Here is a 16,370-nt window from a genome sequence, read left to right as displayed (position 1 = left end):
TATGTATATAAAAGCATAATTATAAGGCTACGAAAACCAAACGAATTTTATTTTATAGCGATTATACACTTGTATAAACATATTAATGGGTAGAAGATTCAGATTCAGATTCAGATTGACAATAAACCATGCCAAATATTACACACTGGCCCTTTAGAGGAGAAAATTGAAAACTGTAGAAATGTTATGCAGGCCAAGTCCAAGAAGGATCCTCTGCTGAGTATGAGACAAGGAGAACCACAACCCTCACACTGAGATACACCCCTGTGAGCACTTTCCTTGCCAACTTCCAGTTTGGTACTCGTGCAGGCCAGCAGACCCCTGCACTTCCTCGCTTATGTGTTCAAAGACTGTTGCGCCTTCTGTGCACTCCCAGGGAGAACAGCTTGTAGTTTGATTACATAATTGAAAAATGAATATTGTGCATCACTTTTTTTTTCTTTTTTTTTTTTCGCTCTCTCTCCCATGCATGGGACAGCTTGCCGGGTTTTAGAGAGTTATATGATTGAGTAATTAAAACCAGTTAATGCGGATGTTTTTGTGCTCGTTCTTTTTAAATGTGGATAAAAAAAACACACGAGGGAGGCATTTACCTGGAATGAGATGTGATAATGAAAACCCTTAAATTAAAATAATGATATTTGGCACAGAGGAAATGTATTTTCTTTGGCTTTTACTAAAAAGTAATGTTGCGTTAAAACTAGGACGGCTATTGAATCGGTGTGCGTCAGTGGGAGTGCAGATGAGTAACCACTCTAGCTTTTGTTGTTTGCCCTATGAGCACTGATGCTGTCGAGGGGTCAGATCCTGTCCTTTGCAGCAGTGCATTACATCCTGTTAGTCTCATAGTTACTCATTGGTATCGACAACAACCAAAGCCTCTGGGTCACACTCAACACTGGGACGATGGTGAAGCATCGATTGCCTACCCAGTCACATAACCAGTGACATCTTGTGTGACGGGGCTGTCGGAGGCACCATGTGGTGACGAATGAATTCAAATGCTGGGGAGTTGTTAAACACACAAGCGGAGTCAAACACTTGGCTCGGTCTAATTCTAGAAACTTTTAAGTGATTTGGATACTTGAGATTAGTTTTACTGCACGCGACAATGACGTCTGTGAGTTCACTGCACTCTTGTGCTCAGAAACAAAAGGCTGAGCTGCTGAGTGATGAATATGCAGCATCTGATGTCACTTGTTTTGCTGCATCCAGAGCTTAATTATATTTAGAACTCTGGGGGAACTGAATACATCTGCTGTGTTAGCCACATTCATTAAAATCAAGGGGATTGTGGAGAATAGGAAAAAAGTAGAAACTGCATTTTCTGGTAATCTCAAGGCAATTGAATCGAACGCAGCTGGACTTGGTTTTGTCTTAGAAGACGTTTCACCTCTTATCCAAGAGGCTTCTTCAGTTCATGCTTGTCTGACTAGGCTGGAACTAGTCTGACTAGTCTGCATTTTCTGGTGTTAATACAGCAATGACTCACTCTTTCCAAAGAACAGGAGGCTACAGTGCAAAAAAAATAACAGTTAAATAATGCTGTCAGTCTGGGAGATTTCTGCTGCTGCTTGACACTTTTAATATACAGCTGGATAATACACGTTTATGTCTGTGCTTTGATTACTACTGTAAACAGACCAAAAAAATCCAGTACTATATGTGATTGCCTGCTACGATCAAAATGCACCAGACCTGCTGTGAGTCACTTGCTGTAATTGCAAAGGATAAAAAACTCAAATCAGTAATAAGGCAGATGTTATTGCTGCAACGTTCGGTTATCAAGGGTCTCTCTCTCAGTCTGTCTCAGTCCAAAACGTTTTTCCAAAGTTTTGGACATTTTACACCTGTATCTCTGAGATGTTGAATCACAGATGGAATTTTTTGCCACAGAGGTCACGATGATACATTACTTTCTGCTGCCATTTGTATGAATTTGCATTCTCTCCTCCCCTGTTTCAGGGTCGTATATCCTCTGCAACAAGCCACATAACTTGTCAAATTGCCTTAAACATGCAGCTTGAAGCAAAGATCATTTATGTCATTTTGACCATGCAAATTGTTCCCAGAGCCCCATGTTGAACAAATACTATCTGACTCATTAGCATGTCTAGTTTGTTATGAAACTTAACCTCTTTAAAATCTTTGTTTGAATTTGACTCTTACAGTAGATAAACAATTTGTGTCTGTTTATTTCTATAAGGACTTGACTGAAGACAGATGAAACAATAATGATATCTCACCTGTTGAATCAGGAGCACCTGTGAAAGTTGAGTTCAATAGAGACAGTGTTTGGTTAGTTCACAATGAAATGACCAGCACTGGGCTGAATGAAAAATTGTTTTTATGTTGACATTGCAGTTGGAATTTCCAACACATGGAGGTTTTGATTTGATTTTTCAGAACACCAGAAATGATATCTAAAATGCGCCCGACACGTCCCAGCTCATGTTGGACAAACTGTGGAACATGTACTGCCAATCACACCCATATATTTTTGCAATGTCTGAAGCCAGGCATATACTGGAGAGAGGTATTTGATGCCCTTAAAGATATTTCACAAGATCCTGCAGTGGTACTACTGGGTGGTATTCCTGAAAGTCTGAATGTGAGGGATAAAAAGTACCTCTTACATATATTACTTACAGCAGCTTTCAAGTGTATAACCATCAGATGGCTGAAACCAGACCCTCCCACATACAGTACATGGATCCAGAAAGTCTGGGACCTCTTTCAAATGGAACAAATTACATACTCATTAAGATTACAAAAATCCGCCTTTACTAAACAATGGAGTCCTATCGTGGTTTTATTAATACAATGAGGTTTATCATCCAGTGGTGACTTCTTGTAATTTCTTCGTTAAATTTGATAAAGAAAAATATTTAAACGAACTGCTGTTAGACAACTTTAGACGGGCAAGATATGAAAACATCCTCAACACTTGTCTCAGCATTTCACCTGCTCCTTTTAGATTTCACTGCTTATTTTCATTCATAAATCTGTTCTAAAATGTGCCTCAAAATATCACCTGAATCGTATGTCCTATATATAAACAAGTGCGATCAGAAATACGACATACAGTGCAATGAGATGTGACGTAAATTCCGATCCCTATATAACCTGTAATACAATAGGATTATATGACACGCTCATGTAGTGCAGACATTCCCGGTTGGATCTGTTTATGTGTGCACAGAAACACACACAAGGACAAATAGCAAAAGGTGCGGTGAGTCACCCCCCGGCTTATCGGTTTTCATCCGGCAAAACTGCATTTCACTGCTTTTCCATGCCCATGAATATGTCAACACAAACCTTCTGCAGTGTTGCCCACCATCTCGACCACACATGCTAAATGTACACATGTGAAAGGACACCACAGGCTTATGACCTCACGAATGTTATTTGTGCCAGTTACATGGAAGGCTGGGTTTGTTCTCTGTGTGTGTCTGTGTGTGCTAATAGGTTATCTAATGTATGTGTGCTACAGTAGCTACATATTTCTACAGATATTTTCATTACAGTGTATATTGTGGGAAAAATGGTTATTTGTATGGAACTTCAAGACCGTATTTTGTTGGCTTAAAAAAATCATGCTGCCAAGACAAACAAACTGGACTCTCTTTATTATTAAAGCTGGCAAGTGTAATTATCACAAATTTTCTAATCAGTCTCTGGAAGAATAAACTAATCAGCATGGAGATGAGAATTGGTGAGTCATCCAGGGCAGATGATTAGCTATAAATTTACTCATTTACTAAATCCCAGTTGATGAACAGCGTGGAGCCGAGCAAAACGGAGAATGCCGTGACAAAAGGAGGCAGCAGCGTGTGAACATGATGAGATGTGCTATATTACAGTGTGGCATGTGGTAACTATGTCAGCCCATGAGAAAAGACAGAGATTAAATACATTTTCCGGAGGTTTCATATTTCTTTCATTTGCTGTTCTGTTACAGGTGAGATAGGTATTCTCTATGGAGCGCCTCCTCAGCATTTCTTGTTCGCAGAAGGTGAATCTATTGGAGGAGTCAGCAGTTTGGCTGTGGCTACAACGCATTTGTCTCCAGATAGGAACTTACTGGGTTTCACAAGCCTCCATGGCCCTGTTTGGAAGCTCGGTAGAGATTTTGCATGTCCCCCGGCAAAAAGACACACATTTGACATATACTGTATTAATGAGGAGTCTAAATCCTGCTCTGACTCCGAGACTTGACTTCTTCTGAGGCTGAGACCTACAAAAAGTGAGGAAAAAGAAATCTGTGAAATCTGAAATGCAGCTATAAAGGCAGTACATCTTCATGCCTTGTATAGTGATACTACCTGACAACATGGATGGATTATAAAATGGGTGTAAGGCTAGGTGCCCCAGGGGCCAGGGGTCCTATATAAAAGCCTTTGAAGTGACTGTTTGTAAGATCTCTTAATGCAAAGTAAAAAAAAAAGTTCTTTTAAAAATCTAAAAGGTTGCCCAAGGTCTGGGGTATGCTTGAAACTAGCTATTTTTGTACAATGTGTCATCCCATCATGTCCAAAATCCCCGTCCACAATCCCAGTTGGTACGAGAAACTGTTATAAAAAATAACAATAACAACTTCTGAGCCAGCAGCCTACACACTGAATGTTTTATGTGGCTTTTATGTGGGGTTTTAGCCATTTTAATGCGAGGGCCCACCTCCCCACGTGCAGATGTTTCACCAAAATAAGTTCCCCCCTGACACTATTTTGCAAGGGCACCATTGCTGCATCCTGGGGTTGGTGCCACTCAAAATGACTGTGATTGGTTTAAAGAAATACAAACAACCCAGAGCGATGGTGACAGCGACAGCTGTGGCCGAGGGTATTATGTTTTTTGAGTTGTCTGTCCATCAGTCCACCCCGGTCATTAAAGCGATATCTCAAGAATACCTTGCGGAATTTCTTTAAATTTGTCATAAATGTCCACTTGGATTCAAAGATAAACTGATTAGATTTTGGTGGTCAAGGTTCAAGGTCACTGTGATCTTGTGTCCATCTCATTCTTGTGAACCTGATATCTCAACTGCGCCTTGAAGGAATTTCTTTAAATTTGGCACAAACATCCATTTTGAGTCAAGGATAAACTGATTAGAATTTTGTGGTCAAAGGTGAAAGGTCAAGGTCACTGTGATCTCGTCCGTCACATTCTTGTGAACACAGTATCTCAGGAACACATTGAGGGAATTTCCTCAAATTTAGCACAAACATCAGCTTGGACTGAAAAATAAACTGATTAGAATTTGGTGGTTGAAGGTCAAAGGTCACTGTGACCTCACAAAACATGTTTTTGACCATAACTCAAGAATTCATGCACTAATTATGACAAATATTCACACAAATAACACCACAAATCATAATTGCACAAAAAATGCCAATAGGATAAAATGATGAAGTGGTGACGTTTTATAGTCAAAAGGTCAAAGGTCAACTTCACTGTGACATCATAATGTTCTAAATAGGAAAGAAAAAGTGTCCTCTCAGGAACAGAAGGGGAGACATTTGGTCAGATACTGAATTGCTGACACTAATCTTGGTTGTCCATCTTGAAACTGTGCTGATTGTATAGATCTTGATGCTGTTGTGTGTGAAGCATCCATGTTTTAGAATTTGTAGCTTCTTTGCAGCAACATTTGAAGCATTGTCTACAGTCATGGCTACACATGAGTCTGGAGAGACATGGATGTAGACTGTAACTGCAATGCCACTGGTTCACAGAGGCATACGACCATGAGACAGTAATTCTAGTTCCCTTACTGTGGAATTATGACGGGTTCAGCCAGACCTTTCTCCAGCACTTGCACAAAATGAAGTGTGGAAATAGATCTGGCTATGCGAGACTAATCTTGTTATGATCCATCCATGCCTCATAATACCTCAGTGTTAGATGCATTTTGTCAAAAAGTAATGATAGTCAATGGGAGGCACGGGAGCTGATCTTGAGTGACAGAATTAAACTCCTGGCAGCATCTCTGTCTGTTTCCCAGTCGGCAGCAACCAATCAGGTTTCTTAAACAACTTAGAGCAGAGTAATGACAAGTCGACATTGAAATGGCTTTATATAAACCCAGCTGGACACATTATTGGGTAACAGGGGCCTCATGAACCTGACTTGAGATATTATTGTATAGTTGAAGGCACACAGGACGATGTCACTTTGCAAGGAGAATGCATACCATGACGATAAAAGGAATGACTCTTACCCAGCGCATATCACTCCCTTTAGTTTGTAACAAAGAGCTGCTGAAGAGAGCTGTTAAAGACTGACTCATTACATTTTCAACCAGGAGGACTGTTTAACACTTAAACTGATATGTTACGTGACTGTCAGCTGACTGCGGCTCTGTGTTTCTGTTCTCCTGCTTCATGCGCACTGAATCCCAATACAACACTTGTGAAGATCAAACCTGAGCGATGGGACAACAATCCAGGCCAGACCTCCCTTTTCGGTGCCCCTCACTGTGAAAGTTGCCCAGGGCTTTGAGGCAAACAATTCCTCAGACTTCTGTAAATAATGCAAGGGTTGTTTTTTTTCAAGCACTTGCAAACATTAACTGTTTTGCTCCCTTTGGCAAATGGGAAAATGAATAAAGCCAGGTAGGTCCAGACAGAGAGGGTGTTGAAAGACTGAGTGAAAGACAAGAGAGAAAAAGAGACACGTAGAAAGTTCAGCCACTCAGTGAGGGCATTACCCTGTGAGGCATGAAGAGCGTGCTGGCAGAGTGTTTGGTGGAGATTCAGTGATCCATCAAAGGAAAGCCTGTCTTTCTATCGTGCCTGCTGGAGAGCCTTCCCTCCCTGCCTTGCCTCGCAGTAACTCCCCCAACCCCCTCTCTGTCTCTCCCCCCCTCCTCTCTCCCTCTCTCTCTTCGTCCTTGCAGAACGTTTCCTGGGGTAAGCAGTACTCTTATGCCCTCTTCAAAGCCATGAGCCACATGCTGTGCATCGGGTATGGCGCCCGGGCACCCGTCAGCATGTCTGACCTGTGGATCACCATGCTGAGTATGATTGTAGGAGCCACGTGCTATGCCATGTTTGTCGGTCACGCCACAGCTCTAATTCAATCCCTGGACTCTTCGCGCAGGCAATACCAAGAGAAGGTAAGCATTATGAAATTATAATAAGTACCTGAGATTATTAAGAATATTTGGTTGACATAATTTTCATCATACTGGATGTTATTTCAATTAAGTAACTGCATGGTATGATGTGCAAATCTTTCATGTTTTGTTGTTTCAAGGTAAGTAATGCTAATAACCAGTGGGATGGTCTTAAAGTATTAATCTGAGGGTTTTGCTCTTTCCGACTGCCATAAAATCCTGCTCATTGGAGCTAGACTTAAATAAATTAGGTCTTCTCTCAGCAGCCCCATGGACCAATGGGTTGAGCTCTCACAGATCACAATATCCGGGGCGATGACTAGGAAAGAGGATTTTCTTCCCCCAAGCAGATCACATAAGGCCAACGGGTGAAGAGGTCTATGACACGACCAGCCACCTCATTGTCTGTATGCTGCCAGAGAACACATTTTATTCTTCTCTTTCATTTGAGTCCCACTTACATCAGGTTTTTTTTTTTTTTTTTTTTTGTGTGTGGCGGGTGATTATCCAGCATTTCAGCCGAGTCACCATCTGTGATTCCGCTGAGGGGCCTGGGCAATTCCCAGAACACACGGACATGACTGATGCGCTCAGTGCTCGCACGCAACAAACCTGAGTTTAACTCCCAAACTTTCCCTACGCGTATGCCGCAGAATTCCATGTACATATACCACTGTAGTGCGGGGGATTATAGTACTCTGTTGTATGTCGTGATCTACTTAAGTTTTAAGTTATGATTAAAATGAAGAGCTGACCTTTAACTTGTGTGGTAACTCCGATGATGTAAGCACGGAAGGACTGATTCATCTGCCATATATGTCGAGGGTTTGTTTTTTAAATATACATAGTTTTTCAAAGGAAACAGTGTTTTATGTCAACATAGTGAAAGACTGATGAACAGAAATTGGTAATGGTCGTAATTGTAGTCATTATGACATTTATTTTTACAAATTGTGTGTTGGAGCTGAAATTATCTGTAGTTTTAGACGAATAATCTCAAACAGTTTTAAAAATCTAATAACTGGTTTGAGTGTCTTTTCAAGCAATAATGCCAAACATCCTCGCTCTCTTCGCTTTTCAGGACTTGCTGTGTGTTGTTTGAGCAGAAAAAACAAGTTAGATGGCATAAACTTTTCCAAGATTTAATAGATCAGAAGATTAAATGAGAAAATCAGCAGAAAATTAGGGCTGAGACTCAAGATTATTTTAATTATGGATTACCTGCTATATACTTTCTCAGTTTATACCCACAGAAAAGTGTTGGTTTCTCAGCGGTTCTTTGGCGTGGGTTGATAGTGCTACATAGCATCGCAGCCACAACAACTTTTTAAGCCCCTGTGTGGTTCTTTAGAAGTTCTCCACGGGTTCTTTCCCCAGTGAACTGAACTAAACTAAGCTGAAGAACCAGTAGAGAACTTTATAAGTCCCAGTATTATAAAAACATTACATTAATGTAGCCCATAAACTGTATTTTTGATGATACAACTTTAAAGCAGTGGCTCTGAACCATTTTGCCTCCATGTGCATGAAAGTATTCGAGGTTATAAAAGGTAATGTGTTGTGTTTCTCAGTAAGAATTTAATACAGGATTCTGAATCTTTCAAGCCAAAATGAAATCATTAGTAATCATACTTTATCATACTTGAAGTAAAAGTCTTATTGAGAAGCATAGTGACTCTATTATTACCTGGCATCATTCATGGCCATCAGGCTGAAAAATTCCAGAACAATATAGTGCTGCATGAGATTTCTAATGGCTCTATATACAACTTAATAACAAAGGGGCTGTATAGCACCTTTAATTGAAAGATGATTACAAGGAAAAAGAACAACTTTGGGTAGTGCTTAGCACCATTTTTATTGAGGATGAATTATAGTGGCCAGTTTTCATTCACATTTTACAAAGTTAAAACTCCATCTGTAAAATGTTAGAAAATAAATGTCAGGAAATTTTGAAAATGGCATTACAGTGCCCAAGAGTTTTGTTTGGCCAGCAGTCTAAAATCCAAAAACATTCAGTTGTATCATGTATATCAAAGAAAAGCAGCAAATCCTCACATTTGAGTAAATGCTTGAAAAATAATTTGAAACAATATTTATTGACCAGTCAACTAATTGACTAAACATTTCAACAAATGAAATACTGATTAAAAAAGATTATCAGTTACAGCCCAGCTGTATTCTTGTGAGCATATACACAGACTGGACTGGACTGATACACAAGGTATACATAAATTATCCTGCAGGGGACTGTTGCCATGATTCTTATCAGAGTGTCGACAGAGTCACCTTGGCTGTGACTATAATAGGACATGCTAAAATACCAGTTCATTAATTTGCACCTTGCACATGAGAGCATTTAGCCGTTATCAATTCATTCTCGAACGACGACCTGACCTTGCCAGCTGCTTCTGTGTCAGGGAAAATCTAGAGAAACAACCCCTCTATGTCTGATCTGTGGTTTTTGGTGCAGTGTTGCAGTGTTGTTATACATTGCACTTAAAAAAAATCATCATTAGGAGCACAAGCTTTTATGCCCTAATGTTTTGGATGGCGGTGCATGGTTAGCTGTCGAAGCATAGCAATTGCTTTCTTTATATCATTTTTCAATATATTGGGGGGACATTTTGAGCATTACCACCCAGCCTCAAACTACTTATGAGCAGGTCTAGTCATTAATTCAGGTGTGGATCGACAACAGAACTGATAGCAGATCAGAAAAAGCCAAATAAATCCAAACTAAAAAAGTAACTTTACCAAAAAACACCACTCTCAGTTCCATGGTTATTTAATTCCCAGCATGAGGCTAATTTCTTCATAAACTTGACATTATTGTAATTTGAAACATAATTATATGATTGATCATAGCCAGATACACAGATGTCACAGCACATTCCACCAAAAACTAACGACAGAGGGTCGCCGACAGCAAACAAGTCAGCCGTTTCAAAGTCGCTGTTTGAATTAGTGACGTGTGTCTTGCTCGGTATGTGATGTACATCTGCTTCACAGCAAATCTGCTTAATCTACATCCCACTTTAGCCTCTCCACATCCCTCCGGGCATCGAACTGACAACTCCGAGGCTGTGAACGCCGCGTTCGTGGTAACAGAGCCCCAGTGTGGAGCCAGATTCAGCTCGGGCTGATTTGCTGCATGGCTGTGCATATCAGTGGAGCAGGCTGAGGAGCAGCAGGGATGAGTTCAGGGTGCTCAGCCTGTAGTCATTACATCTATCACTGCCACAGCTGGGGGGGTTGGAAACATGGAGAGATGGATGTTGGTGTGAGGTTAGACATTAGCTAAGGACGGTTGGAGGATGCTTATGAGAAGATGACGATGACAGAGAAAGAACGATGCAAGTAATCATTCTTGTCGATATGTTTTACTCAAAATACAAAAACCTTTTTTGTGCTCTCTTATGGTTACAATCAGAGACAAGAAAAAAACTACACGATCAAAGAAGACCATGATTTAAAAAAGATTGGAAGGAAACAGACTTAGAAAAGATATAGAGGACTCAGAGGAATCGCAGGAGGGGGTGGAAGGAAATGATGGTGTAAAGCATGCATGGTCTCAAGACATGCCTGCTGTGATGCTCTGGTGCTGAATCACTGAATCACCATCCAGCAACAGAAGAGCTCTGCCTTAAGACATATATTATCTGTGCCTTAGTTCATATACAGGGCTTAGAGTCTAATGTAACCCGTCTGCCCTGATGTACTGTACTGGTTAAACAAGGTTTAAAACACTAACTTGTGATTGAACATGTTTAATGTGCAGCCGTCTGTGTCAGAAAGAGGCCAATAAAGACAGTGAATACTGTATGCATTTTGCATTTACATTATAAAAGCAGCCAAGCATAAAAGCAATAGTTACACACTTTGGGAAATGTTTCATTAGAGTCAGTTGAAAAGATTGTTTCCACTCTCATATTTGTATTTCACATTGAAGCTACAGCCAGGAGATGAAGTCAGTATGCTAAGTATGTTAGCATAAAGACTGGAAACAGGGGAAACAGGCAACCTGGCTCTGTCTAAAGGTAACAAAATCAGCCTATCAGTATCTGTAAAGCTCACTAATATACAACTAATATCTTGTTAAAGAAACAGAGCAGTGAAAGAATAGTGTTATCTGGTGTAGCTACTTCTTTCCAGGCCCTGGCAAAGACATAGTCCAGCACATATCCCCCAATAAAACTACAACTTGTTTTTACATCAGCTTTGGAGAGAGCCAGGGTATCTGTTACCCGCTGTTTACAGTCTTTCTGCTAAGCTAAGATAATTGTCTGCTGGCTCTAGAGTTATATTTTACACACAGATACGAGAATAGCATCAGTCCTCCTGTTTCCTGTCTCAGTCCCTGTCCCGCCTGCAACTCGTGCAAAACACTGCAGCCAGACTGTTAGCTAAATCCAACTGTAGATCCCACATCACAACAATCCCTTCATTGGCTTCCCATAGCGTTCAGAATAGACTTCAAGATACTGCTTATCATCTACAAACTCTCCAAAGCTCCCTATACCTTCTCTAGGCCACTCAGATCATTCGACTAAGATTTCTTATTCATATCCTGCTCCCTCTGCAGATCCATGGTTATAGCACTTCTGCCATTGGGCTCCATCCCGCTGGAATTGTCTCCCCTCCTCTGTTAGACCAACTGAGTACATAAACTGTTTCAAAAAAATTCTTAAAACTCATCTCAACTGACTCACCATCCCCGCACAGAGGCTTCAATTTATATGTGACCTCTCCATCTCTTTGTGTCATCTCTATATAAGTACTATTTTACTTTTATGCATCTGGATCCTGTGAACCACTTTGTAAACTTTGTTTAAAAAAATCTTACTTACTTCTTACTTTCTTCTCATCAAACTCTTGGCAAGAAAACAAATTTCCCAAAATGTCAAACTATTTGATGATTATTTTCTCCCCCAAATGCTTTTTAAAATTGTACTGCCATTAACATTTCTGAAAACATCTCTCTTTAGTTTTTTTTTAACAGCTTTGTAAAAAACAAAATTGGTATTCTCGAAGCCAGAGAGACAAAAGCACTCCATCTTTTCCTTCTCCAGATGACACAAATAGGTGTCAAATCCATTTCTGAGCGATCCATTTGATGCAAACACCACAAATCTGTCTTTCTTGACTCACTAATTTGTCCTTTTTGTCTAAGAACAGCAGATACCTTTTTGCAAACAGAATACACGATTTAATTGGCATTTACCACATCTTACAGTACTTCACAACTTATATTTCAATGGGACTGTATTTTTGGCGATAACAAAGTGTCCCTCAAGCTGTGTTATATCAACAGGAGTGCCTGACAGTGCCCCTGGCAGGAACAGAAGTGGGTTAATTTTGTACCAAATGGTTCATCCCAATGTGAGTGTAGTACTGGCTATCTCTAGAGAGAGAGAGGCACAAAGAGAGACATGGATGGTGAGGAATGTACTCAGCATTTATCTAAACTGCTCCATTAGAAAGTATAACCGGATAATTAACCAATAAAGTAACAAATTTAGGAATTAAGTCATCATTATGAAAACTTGACATGACCTAAAGCTGGAGGCCACATATCAAACCTGACGTATCAGGGACGTCGTGTCAGTGCCTGACGCTGTGCAACACTCTCCAGCTTCCACTGTGAACTCAATTACAGTATCACCTTTCTGCAGCCGGGAGAGGAATTAATGAAGGAGGCGTTATGACTCAAGTGTCTTCTCTCTCGTTGACAACTCTCATTCTGTGGGTCGTGCTTGCATCACACCGGCCGTGTAGAGGCGCCCACTGGCCTGGATAACCGACCTCACAGCTGCTGTTGGCTCTCACCCACCTCTCTATTGTGATCACCAGAGGCAGTGTGGGAGACAGTGTTTATTTTCAGGTGTCAGGGCCTTGGACTGGCTGGGAAGATTGTTTTCACGACCCTGGCCCTGTCTGTGGAAAAACCTGTGTGAGGAAACCGAGACTGATCAAAATAGATGAGCTTAAGTATTTTCTCTCTCTTTCCCTCTCCTTTGGGTCAATACTTGCCTTCAGGTTAATTTGGGCAAAATTTTAACTTCGACTAAGATGAAATTAATGAGCCAGAGACGGGACGATTCTCACATCTCGTTACTGGCAGAACTGTACAAAAGGATAAGTCCTGCGTCCAGCCATGCATGTGCAGTGAGAAAAAAAAGGGAGGGTCACAGGCCATCTGGCTTTCTGATAGTGAGGCCACAGAAAATTTCATCCTTTCTATCCCTTTTCTCCCAATTTTTCTCTCTCTCTTCTCCCCCTTGTCCTCTGGCCTGTGTACTGCACTGTTAGTGCAACATTCACAGCAGTGGTTTTAATATCATTATGTTTTTATTTCATATAACCATCAACTCTTTAGAAGATACATCCTGCTAAATCTAAAGAACTGAAATATATTGTGCTCGATAAGAATTGTATTTAAAGTACAACCAGTAACTTATTAACCAGTTAATTGTATATAAAAGTCCAGTGTGTATGATTAAGGAGGATATACTGGCAGGAATGGAATATAATATTTATAACTATGTTTTCATTAGTGTATACACCTGAACACAAGAATTATTGTGTTTTTGTGACCTTAGTTTATATCTACATAAGGAGCAGGTCCTCTTACACAGTGTCAGCCATGTTGAGTCTACAGTAGCCCGAAACGGACAAATCCAACTGTGGCTCTAGATAGGGCCATTCGCATTTTCGCCTCGGCCACCGTAGTTCTCCTAAACACCGGGCACATAGTAGAAGTTTCAGTCGGTTGCAATGTTATAACCTAATCTTAGACGCTTCTAAATCCTACACACCGGTCCTTTAACCCCTGATGTAAATTACAGTAAATATACCCTAAAATAGATTTTAGTTTCATTTCTATGTGTTCGACAGTAAAGATTTATCTGAAATTATAACAAGTAATTGCAATATTTTGCCTAAATCAGTAAATTATGGTTGCTATAGTTCTAACTGTAAATATTGCTTTAATTTTAAATTTCAACACAAAATGGCAAGTTAGTTATTTTTATTATTTTTCCTTGCAGTATGAATTTAAACAGGAAACTACAAAGGACATAAAACATGTTTAATAAGTCAGGATTCATTATATATAAACTATAGAATTATAGAATTAAAATTGACACCACTCTTATTGTTCTAAAAAGAAGTCACTGATTACTGCTTAATTATTCTGAAATTTACAATTATTTATTTATTTATTTATTTGTTGAGCAACAAAGTTAGGTGTCACATTTCAAATCATAAACTATAATGCTGCTACATTAACAGCACCGAACTAGTCTCTATATACAGACTCTACATTCAGTGAATGTAGAGTCTGTAGGCAAACCCCGGAGATCTTGCCTCCGGAAGAAGAGCGGAAGAGCCCTGGTTTCCGGTTGTAGGCTGTTTGTAGTCCGCGTGATATTGACCAATCACGTTTGAGCCGGCTGCAGTTGTTGCCAGGTTAAACGGTCCGTGCGGTGAACTAACGAGGCGGAACATAATTGGCATCACTGCAAACTCTGAATCTGAATCGCAATGGTGCAGCATATTTACTTATATATAAATGGAAGTCGCAAACAGAAATTCGCCTCCTCCGCCCAAATCAAACCGGAATGCCAAAAAATCGGGGGTCTGCCCCCATAGGCTGTATAGCCATCTGCTGGAAGTCAGACGCCGAATATAGCCGATGGGTTCTGAGAATGATACCGAACAGCTCAATTTATACACTGAGACAGTTTCAAAGTGCTTTCCATACATTTGAACTTCAACAGGAAATAAGGGAGATAAGAGTATGGCAGACAAAAGAGAGAGAATAAAATCCCTTTGGCATCACCTTGGCAGACGCTAGAAATCAATACTGTACTCTGCTCACATGCTCGGAATCAGAGAAATCACAACAAAATATTCAAAAGGTATCATGCAAATAATTATCAGTCATGCAATCTGCGCCATCTGCTTTGTTGTGTACGCCGCTCTTAAATCTCTCCAGGATATCAGGTATACCTTGCTCGTTCACATTAGATCATAGCGTGGTTGCCCATTAGGACCGGGCTTCCTGCATGGGTGAGATAATCGGAACTGCTACCTTGGCCTGACATAGCCCCAGGCCTGTACATGTTCCTACTTTTCCTCCACCACCTGCCTCCCTCGTTCTGTCTCTCTCCCTCCCCACACACGGAACCAGGACATGGCACTGTGACTATGTGAGAGCACGGCTTGTCCTCAATACAGAGACACAAATACACGCACGGCGAATACCACACTTTTGTGGAGCTTTGTTGTTTAGAAAGATGTGCTCCTGCTTGTTTGTGTTACTTATTAGCACTGTCATTCGAATATTTGGGGTATGTGCAGTATACATGCAGCAACTGATATGCATCTGCTTTCTTTGTCTCCTCAGTACAAGCAAGTGGAGCAATACATGTCCTTCCACAAGCTTCCAGCAGACATGCGGCAGAAAATCCACGACTACTATGAACATCGCTACCAAGGCAAAATCTTTGATGAGGACAACATCCTGAGTGAACTCAACGACCCTCTCAAAGAGGTGAGACAACTTCTCCCTTAAGACCCTAAACTGAATTGAATCATTGGCTCTTTCACTTATCAACATTTATAAATCTTTTTGAGATTGTTCATTTGAAAGTTTTATTTTTAGAACAGGTAAAAAATACACCTTAAATCTAAAAAAAAGATTCTTGACAGGTAGTCTGTCACACAGTGGTTTTACTTCGGGAACATGAATGAGTTTATTCCCCCAAGATGAAGAGTGAATCTTCATTTGGCGCCTTTAAGTGCGCAGGACGTGAAGCTAAAATACCAACACCTGTCATCTCATCTTACAAGGTCAAAGGAAAAAAACAGCAAAACGGATTCTCCTCAGCATCCTGGGTGAACCCAGACTGAGCATTTGTCAAAGATATGAAAATATTCTGCACAGAAACCTGAGCTTCACTCGTGATAAACAACCTGAGCTCCAGAGCTGTTTAACAATCGCTCTTTTATTTATAATATTTACACATAGTCAGATTAGCACAGATACACAGCCCCAAGGATCAACTGAGCACGCTGTATATTATTCACAAAGAGAGGTAATGAGAAGGAATATTGAAATTTATTGTGGACTCAGTGACCAGTTTTTAAGTTCCAGCCTCATCCCCTCGTATCAGCAGATTACATGGGTAATTAAGCAGAGGTGGATGGGACAGGAGAGGACTGAAAAGCAAAGCAAGTGTAAGAA

General features: G+C 40.4%; 1 protein-coding gene across 1 annotated transcript in view; it reads left to right on the top strand.

Moving 5' to 3' along the window:
* LOC126395915 (potassium/sodium hyperpolarization-activated cyclic nucleotide-gated channel 1) overlaps window positions 1–16,370 on the top strand; it is a 94,233-nt gene that overhangs the window by 48,771 nt on the left and 29,092 nt on the right. Inside the window, exons 4-5 of the mRNA XM_050053712.1 lie at window positions 6,902–7,120; window positions 15,531–15,677. Of these exons, the coding sequence (XP_049909669.1) occupies window positions 6,902–7,120; window positions 15,531–15,677 (366 nt within the window). The remainder of the gene's footprint in view (window positions 1–6,901; window positions 7,121–15,530; window positions 15,678–16,370) is intronic.

The sequence above is a fragment of the Epinephelus moara genome, chromosome 9 (assembly GCF_006386435.1).
Source record: "Epinephelus moara isolate mb chromosome 9, YSFRI_EMoa_1.0, whole genome shotgun sequence".
Classification (NCBI taxonomy): Eukaryota; Metazoa; Chordata; class Actinopteri; order Perciformes; family Serranidae; genus Epinephelus; species Epinephelus moara.
This window is presented reverse-complemented; position numbering and strand designations above follow the sequence as displayed.